Source organism: Theobroma cacao, chromosome 2 (assembly GCF_000208745.1).
Source record: "Theobroma cacao cultivar B97-61/B2 chromosome 2, Criollo_cocoa_genome_V2, whole genome shotgun sequence".
Taxonomy (NCBI): Eukaryota; Viridiplantae; Streptophyta; class Magnoliopsida; order Malvales; family Malvaceae; genus Theobroma; species Theobroma cacao.
Genome location: NC_030851.1, coordinates 20,471,163 through 20,496,986, shown reverse-complemented (window position 1 = coordinate 20,496,986; position 25,824 = coordinate 20,471,163). Strand labels below are relative to the sequence as shown.

General features: G+C 36.7%; 1 protein-coding gene across 1 annotated transcript; it reads right to left on the bottom strand.

Moving 5' to 3' along the window:
- Positions 9,161-17,690, bottom strand: LOC18609103 (ALG-2 interacting protein X). The gene is made up of 8 exons (XM_007044083.2): positions 17,007-17,690; positions 15,525-16,475; positions 15,174-15,263; positions 14,832-14,900; positions 11,640-11,780; positions 10,547-10,595; positions 10,104-10,207; positions 9,161-9,984 (listed from the first exon to the last, which is right to left on the bottom strand). The coding sequence occupies exons 1-8, from the start codon at positions 17,688-17,690 to the stop codon at positions 9,463-9,465; spliced, it is 2,610 nt and encodes an 869-aa protein (XP_007044145.2). The 3' UTR covers positions 9,161-9,462.

Genomic DNA, 25,824 nt, shown 5'->3' with positions numbered 1-25,824 from the left:
TGCCATGAAGCGGAGGTGCACCGCTACTGTTGTCGTCGATGAGCTGTTGATCCCCGAGTTGATGGAGGAAGGTGATGACCATGGCAATGGTAGTGAAGAGCCGGTAAGGACGGTTCTAACAGTTTGTGTTCAACAATTCCATATGTGATTATCGAATAACATATATGTGTTTGCAGTTGGACCATGCGATGACAGCTCCACAACCACCGAGAGGTACTCCTCAGACTCACAGTGCTAACGACGAGCCTGTAAGGACGGTTATAATGGTTTGTGTTCAACAATTCCATATGTGATTATCGAATAACATATCTGTGTTTGCAATTGGACCATGCGACAATAGCTCCTCAACCACTGAGAGGTTTTCCTCAGAAGCACAGTGCTAACCCCCCGTCGGTAAGATCGGTTCTAACGATTTGTGTTCAATATTTTCACATATGTTTATCGAGTAACACTGTAATTTATTTATGATAGTTGAGGGAGGCGATGATAACTCCTCAACCACAGATCTGTCCTACTCAATCGTAAAGTGGTAATAAACCGCCGGTAAGGATATTAAAGTTGTAACGGGTAATGTTTAACAATTCCATATATGATTATTGAATAACACAGTAATATATGTTATTGCAGTTGACCCATTCGACAAGAGTCAATGACAAAGTAGTCACGAAGCGTCGGCTGCGACGGATCATGCACCGGTATAAAAAAGACATGTTAAAGATGAAAGCTTTAATTCAGTCGTTGATTCTAGCGATGCAGACGTTTGAGGACCATGTCGTTGCTTGAATTCTAAAAGGATTGAAATCACAGGTACGTTATTCTATATTCGCTCATATATTGGTCGTTTACATTTAGTAGGTGTAGTTTTATTGTTTGTTCTCGGTTTGTGGTTTGTGGTATTATATGAGCTAATGAATTTTTCCCGTTTGTCTCATTCTGTAGGTCGGTCCTTCATATCATGGTGTTGGTGAAGACCACAATGATGTTGATGATGGGTAGCATGATGATCCTGGTCTGCACATTCATGATGACGTAGTTGGTTCTGACGGAGTCCTTGTTCCTGAGGCCGATCTGATGATGTTGTTCACGGTGCTGGTGAGGACCATGATGATGCTGATGATGGGCAACATGATGAACTTGGTCTGTAAATTCACGATGACGTAGTGGTGCTACCGGAGACCCTGTTCCTAAGGTCGATCCGGATAATGCTATGGTAAGGGATGTGACCCTTCAATCACATGATTATGAAGAAGACCCTATCCCTAAGGCTGATTCGGTTATCGATGCATTTACGGGAGAGGAGGGGGACTTTCACTCAGTCATGGTTGAAGGAAAGCATCTTCCTCAAGCCGATGCATTAGTCGAGGCAGCAACAGGAAGGGACCATCTTCCTCAGAGCACTCCTGAAGCCAGCAGCTCACGGTTGTTGTCACAAGAGTCATCTAATGTCCATCATCGTGCAGCACAAATTTTAAACCCAACGGATCGGGCATGGGTAAAAATGGCGAGCAAATACAAGGCAAGCCCGTACGTCGACCCCTCAATGAGCCGTCGGGATGTTAAGAGCACAATGGTCGAAGCGTATGAAGCTTTCAAGAAAGACAAGTGTGTGAGGTAAGCGCATAAATAACATTGCAAATATTGTTTTTTAATGAAACATTAATCCACCAAGGCTTTTCTAACTCATTCTATTACATATGCAAGCGTAACGTCAAGATCTTAAGGGATCAAGGGGCTGACTTTTTCACAACATTAGAGGATCTCAAAGAAGAAATAAGTAGTGAGCATATAGACGCATGCCTCAGCGTACTTGTAAGTGGATTACAAGGCCGAAGTCAAAGCTATACACTACTCGTGCATGCGTGGTTGACACGATATTCTTCGTAAGTTTATTTGAAAATTTTTAAATTCTGAAAATACTAAGTTTTTGATTGCATTAAGTGTAAGCTAATGTATACATGCTTCACAAGACACCATCCATATGCTACACACCTCATTTCCAACAAAAGAGGCTCGATCGACTATGAAAATTCCAAATGAGTTACAGGCGTACGTAGAGGGTGAGAAGCTTACATACGGTAAAAAATGGAAAGATGTCGATTTCATCCTCGTGCCTTGCAATGTGGGTGGACATTGGGTGGTAGCGAAGATCGACTTGGTGAGGTGGACGATCAAGGTGGTGGACTCCACAAAAACTTCAGATGCTAAGGATAACGGAGTGCGAGCAGCTCAGATGACACCCCTTACGACAATTTTGCCAATCATCTGCCACCAAGCCGGTTATTTCAACAAAACATAGCAGAAGACAAGGGATTTGACATCAATGCCATTGGAAATTCATTTGCCAAAAGCTAAAGTACATCAGCAGAATGATAGTGTTAGCTGCAGCATGTTCATGATAGGGTACATTGACGATATTTTGCAATCGTAACCGATCAAAGTTAAGCAAAATATGATTACAAATATGCATCGCCAATACGCTCTAAAAATTTTTTTCAACAGTTGTGAGAGAGAACCCTAAACATATCGTCCCTTATCTGTACATTTTTTTGTATATATAATTAATTTTATTAATTTTAATATTCGTACATTTTATACATGACTTTTTCTTTCTCAATTCAAACACAGTGCCTTAAAATTAATACTGCAACCACGTGGCGTGTCACCCTATTGGGGCATGGCGTGTCACCCTTGAAAACTAGAAGAAGTCAACATGTCACTCCAAGTATCTAGTTTCACTCAGTGTGTCAGCACAAGATGGGGCGTGCCGTGTCACCCCACAATATTGAAAGAAGTCAGCGTGTCACCACCAAAATCTGCATGCACTTAGTGTGTCACGCCAAGTATCTGGTTTCACTCAGCATGTCACCACAAGATGGGGAGTGCCGTGTCACCCCACAATACTGCAAGAAGTTAACGTGTCACCACTGAAATTTGCATGCACTCAACGTGTCACGCCAAGTATCTGATTCCACTCAACGTGTCACCATAAGATGGGGCGTGCCATGTCACCCCACAATACTGCAAGAAGTCAGCGTGTCACTATCGAAATCTGCATGCACTCAGCGTGTCACGCCAAGTATCTGGTTCCACTCAGCGTGTCACCACAAGATGGGGTGTGCCGTGTCACCCCATAATATTGCAAGAAGTCAGCGTGTCACCACAAGATAGGGCGTGCCGTGTCACCCCACAATATTGCAAGAAGTCAATGTGTCACCACCGAAATCTACATGCACTCAACGTGTCACGCCAACTATCTGCTTCCACTCAATGTGTCACCACAATATGGGGTGTGTCGTGTCACTCCACAATACTGCAAGAAGTCAACGTGTCACCACCAAAATCTGCATGCACTTAGCATGTCACGCCAACTATCTGCTTCCACTTAGTGTGTCACCACAAGATGTGATTGACATGTACCAATTACAACGTAATCTTAACCCCCACACCACGTGGCATTTCTTTTATTAGCTTAGCATAATATAATTTTGAGGGATTTTCTTCTTTATATAAAACATTTTATTTTCAAAATGTTTTAATTTAATAAAAAATAATTATGATGATTCATAGATAAAATTTGATTGGATGATCATAAATTTTTTAAATTTGTTTGGTCAAGTCATGTGTTTTAATCTTAAATTTCATATCATATATTTTTAATTAGTCCATAATTTCCTCTTTTTATACTTGCATCCTTTGAAGTAAACTCCTTGGTATTAATAAGATAAAATAAACGTTGTAATTAAAAAATTACAAAAACAAATTGAATATTAGGATTTAGAAAGCTACTAAAGTTAGATGAATTAATTTTATAGATTGTAAGAGATTTGATTGTAAGAACATAAAAGGTTAAATCAAATGAAATAGAAAGAAATTAAATTAAATCATTAATTGTTTAATACAAGTCGTAATAAAATGTGAGAAAGGGGGTAACAGTATAGGGACTTCGCAAGTCTACTCAGTGTTCAGAACTACGGACAAAATGAAATTAATAATCAAATAATATATCTACAAAATTAATAAAAAAAATAAAGACTCATCTACAAGAGGAAACTAATAAATACAAAATCCAAATATGAATGAATGTAAGATACTACAAGAGCAAACTGTGACACAGGTATTGCACATGGGTTACACATTTAGTTAGGCCGACAAGCCATTTTCATCCACAAGACACCCTACGTTTTCAGACATTATCCTTCGTATTGGACAGTTGTTGCGTGTGTGATCGATTTATCTGCAACCTGAACATGTTTTCAGTCAGCGCACTCATGGAGGCGTCCATTGACTTGGAGATGGTGGTGGATTTGTGGATGGAACTGCAAATGGGGATGGGCAATTCTATCTGTTATGCCCGTACCTCTTGCATTGCGAACATCTCTGTGCTCGACTGCCTTCACCGACCAATGGAATCCTTCTCCTCTTAGGTCTTCTCGTTTGACCTCGCTAAGGTGCTGGCAACACAACAATTTGTTTCACATGAGGGGGGGATGTCCCACTCAGTAAGATGCCCTACCGGGCGAATTGACCTCGCATAACCCTCCACCAAAACGGTTGTCTTGTAGTAGTCAGCACAAAATTCAATGGCTTCACGTTTGCATTTACTAAAAAATACAATGATCTCAATGTTCAAGCACAATGTAAATACTATGTCAATTACAGTTCAAATAAGAAATAAAGATATTTTGACCTTATTGCTACAATGGCATGGCTGCATGGCAGTAAATCTGTTTGGAACTCACAACATGAACACGTCTTCGTGGACAGGTTTACAAGTTCGTCCATTTTCCCGTCTTTAACTTCGAACTTCACTTGATTGATAAGTTTAACCATAAAACGATGTGCATCATTGAATCGTTTGCTCAACTGCATGGCAACCCAAGGGCTGAGGGGCGTGGTCACCTTGACGACCTCCTCGTACCGGTCATGGAACCAACGCTGGAACATGTCTCTGATGAACTCGATCAAAACAATGATTGGCATTTGTCTTGCATGCTTCAAGCATGAGTTAACACATTTCGCAATGTTGGATGTCATCATTTGGTATCGCCTTGCCGATGAACAGGCATGTGCCCATCTCTCAAGGCCTATTCTCATAAGGTCAGCGTGGGCTCCTGCGTGAATCTGCTTGAGCTAGTTCATATGTCTGTTGAAATCGAAAACCTTATAGCAATCTCGAGCAAGGGTAAAAATCATAGAAACGTCGTCACGTTTGAACTTGTTTTTAAAGTTTTTCTTCAAATGGCACCAGCATAAACCGTGGTGCACTTTTGGGTATGTATTTTAGATTGCTTTCTTAATGCCGAGATGCTTATCATAAATGAACATAGTGTTTTCAAGACAACCAACCGTATCACGCAGCTTGCTAAGAAACCACGTCCACGAGTCTTCGTCCTTAACATGGCCAATGCCAAACATAACTGGATATACACACTCGTTCGCATCTTTGCATACAGCGACAAACAGAACACCCTTGAACCTGCCTTTCAAATGTGTCGCATCAATTGCAATCGTAAGACGCATTACATCCCTAAACCCCTAAATACAAGCCCCGTATGCCCAGAAACAATATTTGAATCTTTTTGCCTCATCAGTAGCTACTGCAGTGACTGTGCTGGGATTTTCTTGTTCCAACATATAAAAATACGAGGGTGGAGTTGAAATGACTCTAAGGGACCGAAAATAAGCCTCTCCGCATACTCCTTCACTTGGCAGGCCTTACCATACAGGCATTCCAATCCCCACTGAACCCCTATCTCAGCAATTATGTCCTTAGGTCTCAATGCTACTCCATTAGCCTGAAACTTGTGTGACATAAGTTTACCAATTATCTTCGCACTCGCGGTTGCAAATCGCCCTTGCAAACCATCGACAGTACACGTGTGTACTTTGTGGAACATCCGAACTTGCCAATAATCTCCTCCTTCAGGTAACTTCGTTGCACGCACACTGAACTTGCATGCCTTATCCTTGCAACCAACTTCATAACGAGCTTTACATGACCTTTTTACTCTTATCCCAAACTGCTCTTTTAAAGCTAGCATATTCAAAGCTCGTTTCAACTTGGCCTTCGAGGAAAATATTCTTCCTTTGTATAAGCGATCATCGGCATATATCAACTCCTCAGTTGTAATTGTTTGGAAAGAGAACCTTTCTGCACCTGGAATTACCCCACGTACCAGATATCCCTCAATTTCCCCTTTTCTGATAACTGTCATGGAGTAATGTACCAGGGGAATGAATCCTGTTCTAATCAGCGATAGGGTTATTGTATATGGGGTCATCACATTGAACATCTCCTACATCAACACCTCCAACAGGTTCCATTTCGCCTTCAACATTATTGCAAATTGGAATGTCACTATCATAAAGCCAATCCTTGTCTAAACTCTCATCATGCCATTCATCAGGCCCATCATCCGAATTGTCATCAAATCTATCTTCACCGGCAAGGAACAAATCCTCATTTCCCTCATCAGATGTAATATTATCCTCGAGCGTCATAGTGTCACCCTCCAACGTCGCAGTGTTGTCCTCAAGTGTCGCATTTTCATTTGAAAATTTCATTACACCCTATACAGTTTCACCCGATCGTTGCATTTGTTGGACACAAGTAACTAATTGGTTCGATGCACATCCTAATCAGAATTGTGCAGCGAACTATTCTATGAATGTCGTGTGTTTACTAAGCTGCACAAAGTCTTGTGCGTACGTCAATTGCCATTGTTGTGGGTTACGGACCGAATGTTGTGGTATATGTGAAGAATTGTATATCTCATTTTGATTGAGCTGGTTACCATGTTGTTCAGCTTCTTCATGTGACATAACATTTGTTTGGTGTCCCTTAATGCTGACATACACAGTCTGAACATTCATCTGTTCTAGCAGAATTAATGCAACATCCTCATCGTCCTTGATAATTGGCTGTGATAGCTCTCTAGGTGTACTGATCAATGCATGTAACTCAATCTCGTCAATTTCTGAGTTTACCCTAACAACATCTTCAACCAGCTTCATCAATCCCACAAATGACAAATCACTCATAACCACCTGCATTCGTGACTCACCACCTTTATAAATACCATCCACCCACTGACCACCGTGTCTTATCACAAGTCGCACAATTGGAACCCCACTGAAATTTTGAAAACAACAATAATTTGTCAATCATTTAACACATTACATGACATGCCGTATTCTAGAATTTGTCAGTCATGTTGTAACACGCCATGCATATAACGTAAAATGTTGTAACACGCCATGTATATAACGTAAAATGTTGTAACATACCAACGTTGGCATGCCAATTACTATAATTACTGTGTCCTTACACGAACTGGGCTAAATTACCCATGGCGTGTGACACGTCAATCAGTGTAATTATTGACTCGTTACACGAACTGCCCTAAAATAACCAATGTCGTGACACGCTAAAATAACACTAACACATGTTATAGATGCATGGCGTGTAACAAATCTGGGCAATGTTTCTAATCTATGTTCTAATTTATACCAAATGTTTCATAAATTTAAGTGTTGCAACAATAAACCCAATAACATACCTTGATGTCATATCTGCTATAGGGTCTGTTAATCTACAACAATATGGCCAGATGCCGAGAGATAGACCACAGCCCGATGACCATGGTGCTCAACAGAGAGTTGACAGAGTTGAGACAATTCAGAGAGTTGAGAGAGAAAGATGACTGAGCTCAAACAGCTGAGCATTTATTTATTTCTATTTTCTCTCTGGCCGGAGGGAGATATCGGGACCCTAATTTGAAACGATGTTTTTAAGGGCATTTTGGTCTACTCATGCTTTTTTTTTTGCAAGAAACAGATAACTTTATATGGGTGATTATTTCTAAAATCATCTTATTAGGAGGTCCATTTTTCACAATTTCCTCTAAATTTTATATATACGACATGGTATGATTAATATGATTAAAATTTATATGATTCATAACATGGTTACATGATCAACTTGATTGATATGTTTAAAATGTGATTGATACGGTTAACGTTATTAAAACAATTAAATTAAAATATGTACAATTAAAATATAATTTTATTATTCAAATTTACTACAAAAAATTATAAATATCATATTATTATTTTTGAAAGGCATAAATTTCAAGATATTTATCAAATATATTAATATTAATAAATCTTAATTATCATAAAAATATTAATATTTTATATGGATCATAAATGAGTATTGACACTAAAAATGTCTACATAACATGTGAACACAACTATATAAATGGATAACAAATTGATTAACTAATGATGCCTTACACAGATCTTCAACAGGTTAAGCAGGTTTGAAATGATTAATACACAGAACATGATCAGCCTAAATCCAAAGTTGTTTAAATTCGTGTCTTGTAGTATACAGAATTACCAAGATTAAATACATCACTTTGACAAACAATAAGAACTAAATGCCTAATTTGACCAATTCTCACCAAAAAATTACTTTTGATATTTTTGTTGTGTTTTATTAATTTTATAACATCCATCAGTGAGGATAATATGGTTCTTGATTTTGTGATGGTAGTTGCAAGAAAATGGGGATAAATTTTGTATCTCCCACTCATCTGACACTGGATAATCAAAAGTCAATTGCTCAGTTCCTCCTCAAACCAATTTTCCTTAGAGACAGCTCAGCCATGAACACTAGAGCAGTGGGCTGTTGACAGAAGTTTTTATCTAACTAAAGCTTATACCCCATAGCATAGCAGCAAGTACTATATGGGTACACAGATATTTACCGTTTTAATTTTCTTCTGTTTGGTGGCTTATCCTACTAATGCTGTGGTGAATTACAACCAAAAGAGGAGGGGTGAGAAAGAGATGCTACAGATTGCGGCCAATATTGAACTTTTACAATTAGGTTCAGGCAGAGCAGGACCTCAGTTACTCCGGATCTACGAGGCTTTGGCGACCAGCCGAAGGACAAAAGCCCAAGATCCCACGTGAATTACAAAACTCAATTATCAAAACAAAAATCTTGCACAAGCCCATGCCCTATGTCACATGCCAAACTTTCTCAAATGACTTGGAACTCACGTGCCATGACACCCTAACACTGTCCTTCGCATGCAAAATGCTACTAGCATGAGAATGCTAATCATTTTCTAAAGGCAGCTTCAATACAGCAGGAACACAATGTTAGGCAAATGCCCAAAAATCTTGTCATAGACATAACTGGCGTTGTCACACTAATCTCTACATACAAAAATGATCGAATATACATAAAAAACTCTTAAAAGAAAACCAGGCCTTCACACACAAATTATTAGGGGAACCAACATACATCAGACAGTCAAAATTAATATGCTATATAGCAAAAAGTTAAATCTAGTTGAACCCAATCCATTGCGCAGCAGATTAGGAGAAGGATAAACATAGAAAGACAGTAAATAATTATGTGTTCAGAGCGAAAAAGGGTGGACTAGAAAATCATTGCTTATAGTAACCACTTTGGTGGGGATGATATGGATTTGGAATGGTATAAGGAGGTCGAGGAAGAGATCCAGGTTGCTGTGCAGGGGCATTGTAATATGGCCCACGCCACCCTGGATAGGCAGGTTGGCCATACTCATGGCTGACTGGTGCCTGTTGTTGGGCCTGTGGGGGAGGATAAGGAGCTGCTGATGGGGGAATGTGGTATGGAGATGGTTGCTGCGGGGCACTGTAAGGGGGAGGAGGATGACCATACCCAGGCATTGGCTGCTCAGGAGGTCTATAGTAAGGAGTTTGGGAAGAAGGATGGGAAATACTCTGAGGCTCTGTTTGCTGCTGTGAACTGGATCTCGGAGTTTGATGGGGCTGTCCAACTGGCGGGTATGGACCTGTGTTCTTGCGATCCTGGAAGCTGAAACCTGCCATTTGTCTTTGAACATCTTCCATCATTTCTCGACACTGGATGTTTCGAGTCATAACAAAATCACTGCACTGCTGCTTGATATTATTGATTGCATCCTGTATAATAGGAAAGCAATTTAAGAGTTATGCACAGATGATTTATAAATAGGCCAAGTTTCATTGAACAATAATGGCTCTAAAATACTGCCTAAAGCAATGAATGTGCAATTTCTTACCTGAAGGGTAACATAAAATTTCAGCCCCTCATTGATATTCTCCTTGATTTCTTTACATTTTGCTACAGCGGCCTGAATTTGCTTGTAACACTTGTCTCGTGATGCTGAAACAAATATTGATTTAAAAAGTTAAACCAAAGAAACAGAAAAGATCTTGTTAGAAAAATGAATACAAACTGTTCAAATGTTGAAACTTTGACTAAAGTAACCCTAAAAATCATTGCACAAAAATATGAAATTGACCAGAATTACAGATTGAATTTTACATAACTGCTGGTTATCAAACTGTACTCTAATTTCTAATTATATGCTTAAACAAACTATATGATACAGATAGAAATTCTTCACCGTTGGTCTAGACACATCATTCCCAAGATCAATGCATGCTTATGGCATTCCCATACTATTTATTAATAGGTGCAATAAAAGCGAACAAAATGTACCTTTATAATCTTCAAGATTAAAGACAGCAGAGAACTCTTGATTTTGAGCCTGCAGAAAGAGAATGAAAAATATAAACAGAAAGTCATTCAGGTAGCATTTCCAAATAATCAGCAAAGATCACAATCTAATAATTAAAACCCAAATTACAGCATTAGAAGCTGCAAGCGACTAGCATATCATACATATTAACTTCATGAGAAGACCAAGGTTGATCCACCCAAGTCTACCCTAATTCAAAATATAATTATCAAAAATTAGGAGAAAGAGAAGAAGAGAGCAAGAGAAAGAGAAGCTATCATTTAAAATTATTTAAAGAAAAACAGTAGAAGAAAACATAAAAGATAGATAACTTTTTATGGTCTAAAGCACTATGGTACAGAAACTTCTGGTGTTATTCTGATGATCTGGCATTCAAAGAGCACCAAACAACACCAAGATACTAGGCCACCATTGTAAAAGTAATTTCCTCAATGTTTTATAGTCCAAGATTGAACTAGATGTAGCAAGGCAAGATGCACGTGGGCAGAGACCCGAAACAAAAGTTTGAGGAAGACCCACAAAAGGTACCATATTTAGAATTATACCCAATAAATGCACTCATGTTAATTAAAGTTTTTCTTTTTTCCTCTTTTTCCTTTTTTTATTTTTACAATAACTATTCTTAAGGCATGAAAGCTCATTAGATTAGTTTATCATTCAGGTTTGCTGATGGTGAATAACGAGTTTGTATATGCAACCATCCACATGGAATAAATAGCACAGCCACCTTAAGCTATCAGAAGGAAGGCCCCAACTCTTTTTACCACTAGTGAAACCAAGATGCAGTGTCTTGTAAACAATATGCCCCATTACCTTAAGAGTTCAAAACAATGAAACGGAAAAAGAAGCATACATGATAGTCACTTGATAACAAACTATTCCCAGATTTTTTTTTATCAATTATTGAACATATATTATTCAGTGTAATAAATAAACAGCTCTGCTTTTCTTTTCTTTTTTGACAAGTACAGCTCTGCTGTTTGAAACTATTAGATGCAAGTGTTGAAAAAATACAAATGAACATGGAAAAATAAAGAGAAAAGATTATTAGACCTGAATTTGCATCAACAATTGTTCTTGTGCCTCAATGTTTTGGGTGATTTCCTCACATATGTGATTATACTTGGCTATCTCTTTCCTGAAAAGATCCTCATAGGAGCCAGTGGATGTCATCAACTTGGGTAGTATGTCATCCTGCAGCCATTGTCATAAGAGGAGTCAAGTTTATGGTAAATGCCAATCTATCACCTATGACAACAGTAGTTAGATTAACAAAGGATTTCTAAAACAAGCCACCTAGATGTTGATGTTGCAGTGATAACGGTTGCATAGACATGGCAAAAATAATGGATTTTAGAAGTTTTCATGTAAAACAAGGGTTTAATTAAACAAAAATAGTACTTTAAGGGCTTAATTAAAGAGGCTTATCTAGGGATTTTGAGAAAGTACAGGGATTTTTTAGTTTTTTAGCCAACATTTAATAATCATTTAATTTAACTTCTATCCATACTATGAAGCCTGAACAATAATTAACAGAAAGCTTGAAACAAGGAAATCATCTATGAAGACAAATCTGACGGTCATTTCTAAAAGAAAAATACAGCAATACTATAGTAAATTCATTTTCCACATATACAATCAGGAAAGAACAATAGTAGGAAAATCAAAATTGAATTAGTTTTCTAGGTAAATTGCTCCTGCCATCCCTTAAGTTCAAGCCAAACACCATTTTCATCCTCACAACCGAAAACATAACATTTTTATCCTCAAGTTTCCAATTTGTATCCAAAAATTGTTCTGTTACCGGAACAGCTAACCCAGCCTGACAAGACACGTTAGCTGGTGTGTAGTACTTCATTAGCTTGATATTTTATACTTTATACTATAAAGGAAAAAAAAGGAACCTGGAAAGGGTGGGAAGAAGCTTTTCTGTAAAATTTTTTTCCTTTTTCTGTTCTATTTCAAATCTCTCTCAAATGATTCCACATCTCTCATTCTCCAGCAAACCTGGCAGCCTAGAGATCATTCTGTTGACTAATCTCCTTGCACCAGAGTGATCATTGCACTCTCTGCATACATGGATACTATTGAATTGGCAACAAACACTTTTATATCATACCAATCATCATGTATCATACCCACACTTGAAAGCCGACCATGGATTTCAACCACCAAATAGAGTTTTAAGCACACAACTAGAACTCTAAAGACCTCATTTCCTTATAAGTACAAATATTCCAAATTTAAATCATATGCACTGATAACCATATTCAAAATTATAATCATTCCTAGATACATTCCATTAAAACACTTCGCAGTCAAGTGACCCACATGTGCCAAACATAAACACAAGCTTAGTTCCCAAAAACGCAGATTCAATCAGATATCAAGAGTTTATCACGTGAGCATGAATTTGTTATCCTTGAGAAAGAGCTTTCTTGCTTGCACAAGAAGCAGTGCATGAATCTCATCTGGTTTGGACATTTTTTTAGTTCTTATTGGATTATACTTCTTCTTCTTCTTATCTGTTCTCAAAGCGATACAAAAAATAAAAAATAAAAAAGGAAAGAAAATCTTTAGACACTAGTGCAGCACAAAGGAAACAGCAATAAATGAGGGTGATGTTTTTAAGTTGTTTATTGGAAAGTGGGATGGAAACAAGGAAGCAAGGAACAACAAAGCTTATAATCAGGTTTAGAGAGAGAGAGAGAGAGAGAGAGCTCCGGTAAAAACAGAGGCGAGAGAGAACAAAGAAAAAGAAAGAAGAGAAGGAAAAAAGAAAAAGGAGAATAAAGGAAGCAGAAGGCACCAGATCACCAGGCGAGGGAGAGAGAAATAGCAGGGGGCACAGCAGGAGAAGAAAAATTAAATGGGAGAGGCAAGGGAGAAAGAAAGTGTGTGTTTGAGGGGGGGGGGGTGCTAGAAGTGGAGATAGAGGTAGACGTTGAGAAGGAGATTTGGAACAGAAAAGAAAAAGGAAAAACCTTTAAGGGAAAAAAATGTGAGTTTTTCTTTTGTCTTTTACTTTCTTTCTTTTCAGCCAGTAATTAATAAAACTAGGCAGACATGTGTCAGCCATCTGGCAAGTTTAAGAACGGTTACACTGACAAAAGCATTTTTCAGATACATACTGAAAGTTCCAAGAAAAAAAATTGGCACTTTGAAGTGTAGGGACAAAAAAGGTTTGCCCTTTTTGTCCACAAATAAAGATTTACTCTAAAGATTTACTCTATAAACATGCCAAATGCAAAGGTAGCCACCAACAAGAACCAGTGGGATGTTACAATAAGCATACCTATATGCATACTGATATATTTTGCAAAATGAGACACCATGCAGAAATAACCTTGCACTACATATTTAATTATGGACCAATTCCATAGACTTGACGCCATCAATGATAATCTTCACATTGAAAAGGTCTCTTTAGCACCGATTAACAAGACTCATTGAGATGCAGCAACAGCAATTACACTTTTTCAATTTTTTTCATTATTTGAAGTACCAACTAGAAATCATTCAGCTGCGACAGAAGATTCTTATCAACCAAAATCCTCTTCTCTCTCCCCTCACATCCTTTTCTAAATCATCACTAAAACAACATTTAATATTGTATAACATTCACCTAGATAATGGAGGTCATCTATCGCACAGCTAAATATGAATGATTATGCATATAGTTGTTCACATATGTCTCCGATATCATGGTGAACTGATAAGGTAAATTCTGATTTTAGACATTTTTTCCAAATAAGCTAACATGCCCTAAACTATGGCTTTTGTGTTCATGCCTCATGATCCTCCTCAAATTTATCAGAATAAAGATGGCAATGAAACAAAATGCCAACTTCCTCTACAAGGCTGACTTGCAGATTTGGGTGAACCACACTAACATATAAATATTCTAAAATGATGTATCATACACAAAGTTATTAATACAAGACACGCAATTAATTAACCTAATTTATACTAATATATATTTTTTTTTTGCTAGTGCAATTTATAGTATTAGTTGGTGCACAGAAATTCTTTGGAGTGGGAGAAACTACTGAGTAGCACGTATTCTCCAAGGAGGAACAGATGTAATACTAGATCATCACAATATAGTGCCAAAAGTATCAATACAACAGAAAAAAAAAACTACAAATTCTAGAGTTTATGCACATTGCACTTCTAGAGAACAAAGAATAAAAAATAAAAAAGACAAGCATGCAGAAGATAAGTTGCACAAACAGTTAACTACACCTTTCTTTTCATCTCTTTAAGCATATCTTCAAGGCCAGCCCTCTGAGCACCAAGAGTCTCTAATTGCCTCTGCAAAGATGATATCATGAGAAATTTAACAATCTTAAAACTAAGAATCTCTTTGACTTGCAAAACAGGAAACCAAATGAAAATGAATTAAATGAATGGCTTGAATACTATCATAAGAGTGCAAAAGAAACATCATATAAAATAAAACTTCTCCCCTTCTAACATTTCTTCTATCTTTTTCTTTGTTGTTTTAGCCCTTGGGGAGTTGGGTACTTGAGAAACTGAAGCTTAGAGTAAATATTCAACAAATTTTACATTAGAAAAGGGAATTACCAAGCTCTGCTTCAAGGCCCCCACTATAGCATCTTCATTTGCATCCAAAGACATTATTGGCCTTGACAGACTTGGAAGGGCAGCTTCAATCTGATAACAGCCGAATGAACATAAGATATAGCATATGTATTACTCGCACAAGCAAGAGATGAATAACTGAAACCCACTAAAAAGAAAAATTGAATTTAGCACTTCAAGTATGTTATTAAAATGATAAGGTACCCACACACAGACTCATGCAAACATATTAAGTACATGACAAGAGAAAAAAGAAAAGCAGAACAAGATGCAAAAAGCTATACCAGCCAATTAATAACAGTCACAGACACAACTAATAACCATTTGACATACCGGACGGCGGTCAAGGATTGACATGAATGTAGAATGCTCTCTCACTGAACGCTCAATTCGTGCATCACTTTCAGCAGCTTGTTTTAAGTTAGCTGCAAATTTGCTTAACCTTTCCTGCAAAGTCTTTGTCAGGGTGCTGGATTGCGGCCTAGTCCATCGCGTTCCAAACTGACTTCTAAACTGGGCATCCTCTGCTGCTTCTTTCTGCAAAAGCTCCTCCGTCTGAATGAGCAATTCCTGATTCACCCTCCTCAAATCCCTAAGTTGTTGTAACTCAGCCTCCAGACCAGCTGCACCCCCACTAGCTTGCACTATTTCTACCTCATTTTTAAGATCTTCTGGAAGATTAAAATTCCCTTCCAAAGCAAGAATAGAATCTGGAAGGTCCATTTCCTTGAGCCTTACTCGGGCTAGTTCACTTCCTTGCTGCAATTTCTCAGCCTGTGTCCTGATGACATCATCAACCATTTCAGTATACCTAGAAAGAGCCTTTGCACTGCTGTCAGGAACAAGGCTTGCAAACATTTTCTCTTTGCTTGCATCCAATACTTCATTCATTTGCATCGACTTAACCATAGAAAATGCAGGGAGCAGTGGTAAGGAACTGGGGGAAGGAACTCTCATAAGATAAACCCTATCATTTTCCTTCACAGCCCTCTCCAGGTTGCGATTAAGATTAGCTTCTAACTTGCTAATTGCATCTAGAAGCTGTGCAGCAACCCCTTTTGATGATTTCTTTGCCTCAACTAAAGCACTAACTCCACTCCTCAAACGTGCAATTTCTTCTGCAATCTCTTCTTTCTCATGTAGCTCCAAACTGTACCTATAGCAAGCTTCAGCATAGAAAAGAGCCGCCTTAAGCTGCACATGGGCAATCCATGCTTTGTCAAAATGGTCCTTCAAAGGTGCTGCATTCAATGCTCCTAATGCTTCCTCGTAGTATAATCCAACCTGCAAGTAAACTCATATCAAACCTAAATAACAAAAATTCAAGTTTCCACATAGCATTGAATAATAAGGTAACTATTCCTTGAAAACATAAATCACGCATTACATTCTATAAAAATTAATTTTTTTATTTTTCATTCTTCAAAAATAGGGTTTATTTTTGTATTCAAACTAAATTTTTGAGTTTTTCTTTTTGTTACTTAAAGAACAAAACAAGTAGAAAAGGCAACAACCACGTAGTATTTATTAAATCAAAACCAAAATACCCCTTCTCCTATAATTCCCTGATCATTTCAATTTAACCTCATAATCTGATAATTCCCCGTAAAAACAATAATCCACTACTCATCCATCCCACAAAAGACAGATTCCATTTCTCATCGCCAAATTCAACTAATCCCAATTTAACCCCATAATCTGATAATTCCCCCAAAAAACAATAATCTACTACTCATTCATCCCACAAAACACAGATTCCATTTCTCATCGCCCAATTCAACTAATCCCAAACAAAACAAAAAGAAATCAACCAACCTGCCTAGAAATCTTGGCACAAACTCCAGGTGTACTTCCTTTAGCAATAGTATTTTCAAAAACACACTCTTGAGCTTGAGCCAACATCAACCTCTCCAACATCCCAGCACACTCCACCGACAAATCCACCGTCGTACTGTTTCCCATCGACGCCTTCGTCGACGAATTATCTCTGAGGAACCCAAACGTCCCCGCCGATGCGATAAAGGCATGAGACGCCTGTCTCCTCCCATCCACCGTAGCCCTATCGTAAGACAAGCCAATCTGACTATAAACCGCCCCAAGGTTAAACAAGACGGCGGCTTTTTCTAAATGGATGTTTTGTTGAACCGCTTTTTGCTTCTGTTTAAAAGCGTCAAACCAAGTGAATTGGATTGTGTTGATGTGGTCTTTGTCGGGGGAGATTGGGAAGCGGGTTTCGATTAGGCAAAGGGATTTGAAGTATGAGATGAGGAGGTCGCGTCGGGTTGTCGGGGAGGGGTCGGGCATCCTTTCGATATCAGAGCGGAGGGTTTTGACAGTGGAAAGGTCATCTTCGAGGTTAACGGCTTCGCGTTCGGAGTATGTGAAGGAGATGTATTGGCGGAGTGGACGATACAGGTCGATTGAGTTGGTTTTTTTCTCGTAGATTGCTAGCATGATGTTGGTGGCTGCCGCCGACGGGGAGGAGGATGCGGCGGCCATAACGACGGTGGTGTTGGTGATCAACTTGGAGGTGAAAGAAGAAGTGAGGGATTTATTAGGCGTGGGATTGGGATTGACTGTAAGAAAGGAAAAGAAATTTAGACTTGGGGAGGGAGTTTTCTTCTTGTCGAAGGAATGAAATTTGGAGGACGACTTGGAAGGGGAATTGCAGAGGTGTTGGAGGTCCCACGCCAATGAGCTGGCAATTTTCTACGCTTACTCGCTTTATTATTTAGTTTGAACCCTCGCAATCCGTATAGAAATCCGTAATTAATAGTTTTCTTTTTTCTTAATTTATGAAATAAATAGGAGTAATATCTCATAATTTTTGGGTGAACAGAAACAATGGTAAATAGTCGGATGAAACTATTTAAGTGGAGCAAAGGAAATTAAAAACAAAGAAAAAATATCTAAACAATAAGATAACTTTTGATATCATTTTCAATATCACCATGTTGTTTATTAATCACTAAAGTTTGAAAATATTAAAATAATCATGTTTTAAAGTTAATAAATCAATTTTAGGAGTTTATTGACATAAGAATTTGTGTAATATTAATATTTTATTTCTTCAACAAGTTTCACTTAATCAAATCAATAAACAAATATGAAACATATATTTTATCTTTAATAACTTAATTGTTAACTCATTAAATTAAATTATCAAAATAATAATAAATTTGTTATCGAAACACATATATATAACCAAAAAAAAAACCATGGAGAGAAATATGTAATGTCTTTTTTGAGTTGGCTACAAGTCATTAAGAGCAAATGCTTACTATGTAAATTTTCTTTTAATTTTTGGAAAAAGCAAGGTTTTTTATTCACATATTAAAAAGATAAAGTTGTCCATAATTGATTTTACAAATCATTACACCTTGGTGAAAAGAGTTATCACCCTTATGATTGGAAATTAAACTACTCAAAATGGTGATCTAATCACTTTAAGATCACTACCATGAATAATCACCAAGTTTTTATCAAACACACCAATTAATTAGTGATTGCAAATTACAATGGATTTTGGGATAATCACCCATACTAAACACCACCTAAAAAATATATGTAAAATTCATTTTATATTAATTTTGTAAAGACATGATGAGGAGAGTAAAAACTCCTTTATTATAAAAAGATTCCTTAAATGGAAACTATTCAAGAGGCTCTATCCTTCTTGATTGTCATATCCCGATTCCTAGGGACATGACTGTGGACCTCGACCCCTATAGGCTCATAATAAGGCATAGGCGTAATAACCTAGCCTAGGGGTAGTTTCGTCATTTCCTCTAATAAGTTCCCAAAAGGAAATTTTTTGATATTTAAGGTCTAAATAAGCATAAAGACCAAATAAATGATGTATAATGATGAAAACACGAAGAAAACTAGATGTGGCAATCATTTTCGCAATAGGGATAAAACGGTTGTTTTGTACCTCGAGTCAAAATTTTAAGTTTTTGTAAACCCGAGTAGTTTAGATCATTGTGGACCTTGTCCCAGTGTTAAAAGAATAAAAAGATTTCACAAAGGATTGGAGAAGAACAAGTTAACTTGATAAAGGGTATTTTTATAATTTCTAAGGGAGTTGGATAAGTTTGAGCTATAAATATCTTTTCCTTTTAGCAACTTCTTCATTCTCTAGCAGCTTTTTCTCTTTCTTCTTCTTCCATCTCACGTTGCTTCCATCCTCCATGGAAGCTTGATATGAAACTTTCACAACTTTCTTTCTCTAGCTCTAATTTTCATACCTTTGTGCCCTTTTGACTAGAACCCTTGTGCTATTTCACTCTCTCACTTTAAAACCCTCAAAAAGTCCTTTTTCAGCACTTTTTCTCACTAGGTGGAGGTTTTAAAGAGAGAAAAAGAGATTTTTCACATTTGTTTGGAAGCTATTGGAAGAGAATTCAACTACAAAGAAACCCTAAGGTGAGTGATGAACTAGGCTTGGTTTTAAGTTATTGATAATGGTTAGTAATTGGAATTATGAGCTGTTTTATTGTTGAGTTGTTTACTCATTTTTAGTGTGATTAGAGTAGTGCAAGGAATAGCCATTTAATATAGTTGGAAGCTAATTAGGAATGACTAGAAGAATTTGAATTAGAAACTAGCTTTTGGAGTGATATTACTGTAAATTGGATTGGTTGTGATGTTGTGTTTGTATAGGTTCCAAGAAGGCCTCACTTGCCCATTTGAACCATTAGTGGAGGTTAGAGTCGATTAGAGGTTCAGCAATACTAGTGAGTGAACTGCATTTCAAAATCGTTTTGGGAATGTGACTGTTTTGTACAAAGTATTTGAATGATTTTATACAACTTTTTCTTAAAACAAGTGCATTGGGAACAAGCTTTTTGCTAAATGGTTTTATGTTGTGATATGTGGTTATTATGGATTCATGCACTATTGCATTATGATGATATATATATATATATATATATATATATTGTGCATGATAGTTGATATTGTGTATGATGATTATAACCGTGTGTGTGCACGATGTGGGGGGATGCACATGCTGGTGATGATGATGGTGCGGGAGATGGATGATGATAATGCCTGTGTGCACGATATGGGGGATGTACATGATGGCACTGATTGTGCACAATGTGGGGGGATGCATACGATGGCGCCGGCTATGTGCACAATGTAGGGGGATGCACATGAGCCGGGTGTGATTATGATGATATTGATGTTTATCTATGTATTCATGCATATCTATGCTTATGAAATGAAAGTTCATGAATATGATATATGATTGAAATGCATGTGAAATTTGGCATGATGAATCTTGAGAAATTCCCATTTTCTTGCAAATTGATCTTTATTGCAGCACCAAATGGATTTTTTGTGCAAATGAGGCCCCTTTTTCACTTAGGTGCCCTGTTTCTCGCTGCCCTGTTTCTCGCTGCAGCGAGAAACATTCTGTTTTAGAGCAAAAAACTCGTTGTAGCGAAAAAAAAATCTCACTACAGCGAGAAACTCTCAGATTCTAATGCAGTGCCTTCACTTTGATGAAGATTTTGACTACATTCCCCTTCGAACTGGGAAAAGTCATAAACATAAAAGTTTTAACCCTGCCTCTTAGCTTTCTAATGGTCTAAACATTAAGTCAATTGGACTTTTGTAACAGAAGATATGCTAGAAAAACTGAAACATATGCAAACTGGTACCATTTCTCGCTGCAGCGAGAATGAACTTTGCTGCAGCGAGAAACATTCTATCCTACATGCTATCCTATTCAGTTTTTGACATATTTTTCACCCATTTTATTTCATGGATTGATCATGGGTTTGTGAAACACTATGAGGGCATTAATCAAGGTTTGAAATGAGGGGTTTTTAGTAAGAAATTAAATCAACTGCATTGTTTTTGAAATAAGTGCATCATGATTTCCAAATTCTTCCTACTGATTGCTTGTTCCATTCTTATGTTCACTTATTGAGTTTTGTACTCACGTTTTTAAACTTCATGTTTTTAGATTGGAGGCAGTTGGGACCTAGATTGAGTTGCACACATATGCTCGCTTTCTTTGTAGGTACCCTGGCATCTCAATAGCCGCATCTTCACTGTGGTCACTCCGTTGGGAGTCAAGAGTCATTTTGTTTTATGAGTACGTTCATGTGATGTAAAATACTAAGATACGTATCTTAGACAAAATATGTATAGTTTAACTGTTAATGCCACCATGAGTTGAAATGTTAACATCATTTTAGGTTTATATTAATGAAATTCTTGATTGCTATAGCCCATTATTAAAGTGATTATAAGTTAGAATTATGAAAGGTGACTTGAGAATTGTTGATGGGATGTTAAGCAAGATTACATAATAGGCTTGCTTGGGCTTGGTGGGCTATGCCCATTGGGCCCATGAGCCGGTCATGGCCCGAAAATTTGGGCTGTGACAAAGGTGGTATCAGAGCTCTAGGTTTAGTCGAGTCCTAGTGATTCTCGTGTCAGTCAGTGGAGTTGTCGAAGTTAATGTAGAGTCTTGTCTATGATTTGTGACTGCAGCATAAGTCATAGATAGGAGGCTATATGAACTCTTATTCCTAGCAACCTACCTTCTTGCTAACATTATGTAAAGGTCATAAGTGGTGTCGTTGTTCGGGTTTGAGATGCCACCAGAGACACAAACCATTATTGGAAAGATTTTTAAGCAAATGCTCTTAATGAAAGGCCAATATAATGATATATTCCTCTGACTAAGGATGGAGGAAGGTGGAGCTGGACTGTTAAGTCCGTAATAGTTTTTTCATTTGGTGGAATTATGATTTGAACGCATGGTTAAAAAAAATTAAAATTAAAATTTTAGAGACTATGGATTGTAATTGAGGTTAATATAGGAAGGACGTACGATAATGGTAATAAGAGCTGTATTTTGACTAGAATGAATAGTGATTATTATGACTCACTTGAGGTTTATAAATTTAAGTATCGAGGAAAATGTAAACCAATGTTTATGTGCACGAAGGTAAGTGCACTGTGTTAATTGAGCTTGACATGCCTCTATAGAAATGGTGTGGGCTTTTGAAATATTTTATAAACATATAATTTTGAAATATTTTATAAACGTATAAGTGTTGAATATGTTTATAGTAGCTTAAATGGAGTTGGTTTTGATTTCAACTAAGTGATTGCGAGATTCCAAGGTTTGGATTGAATTATTGTGGTTTATGGTTATAATTGTATGAATTAGCTCAAGGGTGAAAACCCCGGATTATTGTAATTGATGTATGGTCATGAAGTAAAAGGCTAGTAAATGATCTACTTTAAGGATAAGCTTGAATTTTGCTATGCTTAGTGTGGAGCCAAAGGATTAAAGGACTAGATGTGGATTTAGCAGTTTGAAATTAAATAACATGGAAATGACAAAGTTAGTCTAAGTGCCATATGGAGTTTTATATGAAGATCGATATATGAATTGCTTTAAAGGTTAATTTAAAAATATATTTGGTTCAATATGCAACCTATGATGTAAATGATTTGTCTTGAATGTGACTTCTCTAAAGGTAAGGGACTTAAAACATGTGGATTTTCGGATATGCTCTAAGAAGAAGTTTCTACATCGCAAGCTTAAGAATTTTTGATCTTATGATTGCAAAGGCAAGATACAAAAAATTATGTGAATTGTTTAACTTATGGATGTAATTGGTTAAGAATTGATGAGTAAAGTCAAGATCTCAACACTAAGTAGTGTACAATTTGATATATGTGTATCTAAGAGTAAATTTGGAGATGATTGCTTAATCAATTTGCACTAAATATTATGGTAAAGGTATGTGAATGCTAGTAGTGAAGTATGCCTAAAGTGAGATATGTTGAGACTAATGTTCCGATTGCAAACTTGTGATAGAAAGCTAGTTTTGCAAATTGTGGTTTTTATGACGATGAAAAATATGGAGGTTATCAATATGTAGGCATACACTTGGAGTTGTACATCTTGTGATCCCCATGCATCATATGGAAGGAGATATCCCATAGGGGAGTTTATCTTGATTTATGGTTACATGACTATAGGCTTGGCATGAGACTGAGAATGCCCTGGCATAAATGTGGAGTGTATTGTGAAAGGTTAAAAAGCCACATATACCTTAACAAGGTCAATAACATGAATGAGGGGGAAATATGGATGTTGATATGCTGAGCATAAAGAGCTTAAGGATAATTAATGCAATCATACTAAGTTAGATGGTATGATCTGAACTAAGAACACAGACACCTTGGGAGATTTTAAAATAATGTCCAGTGGGGTTAGTGAGCTAAAATGTTATCGGGCATACAATGAACGATTAAAGTTATGAGTGGCTTTAAAGATAAGCCTTTGATTGATTAAGTTCTCAATGGAACCCTATTAAAGGAAGTGTTTAAGTGTTTTGGAAGTGTATGAAAAAACATAAGAGAATATATTAGCTTGACTTGCTATAAGAGGTCAAAATTGGATGGCCATGAGTGGCTTGTGAACAATCAAGTAGTGTAAAGTATGTGCTCATAAAGGGAGCTATGATTGGTAGATAAAGGTGGAACTTTAAAATTTCATTGTCATAGTTATTAGATTATATTTTGTATTATATAATATAGTGTAGAACATCAATGATGAGGTTGTGTTCAATGCTTTAGGCCTTGAACTATAAGGTATGGACATGTATCCACCTTGTGAATACCTTGATGAGATAAATCCGAAAGAATTTTCACAATGAGAAAACATAAAGCTCAAAGAGCAAATGACTATACAGTCAAGTTGGGCTCGTGACTGACATGTCACATAAGTATGAAGATATGATACAAGCATAAGTATACTTGGAAATACTGGTTTGAGGCAATGATTATCCTACCGTTTTGTGGACCAGATGAGGTTCTGGTCTCGACATAATTGTAGACGCAAAGCATAAATTGTGAAATGTGCTTCCCCACAAGTTCCAATTTATTTTGAGTAACTATCAAGATAAAGTGCCTGATAGGGATAGTGGAAGGTTGAATTATACTTCAAATGTTGAGAAAAGGAGGGTGACATGGTTTGATTAAATGATACTACCCTTGGTAAAGGAATAGAAATACGTTACGGGAATTGCGAATATCTACTTAAAAAAAAAAAGGACGATGATTTGAAAATTCAAGTACTCGTATATGAGTAAAGATTTGGTAATGAGACATGACCTAAAGTTGGAATACTACAATATGAATTTTGACTAAGAAAATCGACTTATAAAACACTTGGTATTTGGAGATGGTGCCAATTAGTGGTTGACTCTTGTATGAGAATGGAATATTGAAATCAGCTTTGTGTATTCACCACAAATGATGAGCATGATCTAACCAACCAAGAGAAGAAATGATTCTAAACTTGATTGTTGGTTATTTTGGTTTTGCAGATGGCTTATTGAGCTTGATATGCCTAAGGCTATTCAAAGTTAAAATTTTTGAAAATATATCTATATGGATATATATGTTGCATATTGGTATAAAAGCTCATGTGGAGTTAGTTATAATTTGATTCGATGATGATATTCTATCAATGGTTATAATGCTAGACAATGATCAAGATAATTTATCGCTGATTTTAGCAGTGAACAAATGGATTATAATTCTGTTAGCTTAAAAGTAAGTGTTTATACTTTTGGTATGAGTTCATCAAATTCTATTATATCATGATAAAACTTGGTGTTTTGATATAGCTTGAGAGGCTTGGTATATGACCAAGCTTAACTGTGAGCTAGAAATTGTTAGGCTATTATGAAGTACACAAATAGAGAAGTATGACATGAATTTAATATCTTAAGGGGCAATGAAAAATGATGTATCAGTTTTGGTATAACTTCAATATATATAGTTTTGAGATATAAAGATTTGGGGAAAAGTTTATAGCTTATGCGTAAAGGTGTGCATTTGGATTCGTATAATTAAAAGTGTAAAATCTGTCTTGATTGATATAAAGTTCATGATTCAAAATGAATGATTATGGATTTAATTTTCTAAGGTAAAAGGGATTAAAAGAAGTTAATATCAGAAAGGCCTTAATAGATGATTCTTAAATTTTAAAGTGCACTTAAGGAGAGACAAATGTTTAATTTAATCTTCAAATTGATAAACTAATGAGGCCATGAGATCTGATGTTTGGAGTAAATTTGAGAAATATCAAGTTAGATATGTTGTGGGTGATTGATGACGAACAAATTAGCTATGACATCGGAAATGTAGAAATAATTAGTAATCAAAATGAGACTTGGAAAGGAACTTTAAAGGGAAAATTTTGAGCAACATTAATCTTGAGAGGTTGAGTTATTGATTAAGGAGATTGATTAAGATTATAAGGGGGTATGCGGAATGTCATGATTTATTGAAATGCCTTATGGTATAAGTTGAGATTTATTTAGTGAGCACTCGAACATGAAAGTATTGGAGTTTGTTTTTGGGAAGATGGTTACTAATGGTTATCGGATTTGAATCATCCGTGATGTTAAACATATATGAATAAATAAAGAGTGTTTGATCCTTATGTATTATGAAATGCTTGAATGGAATTTGTATGAAGGTATGTGAAACGGAATAGAGGTTGGTTGACCATTTAGACCCATGGTCAATGGTGGAATAAATGCTTGAATGTTGGAAGGTTTGATAAAAGATCAAAGTAGAGGAATTG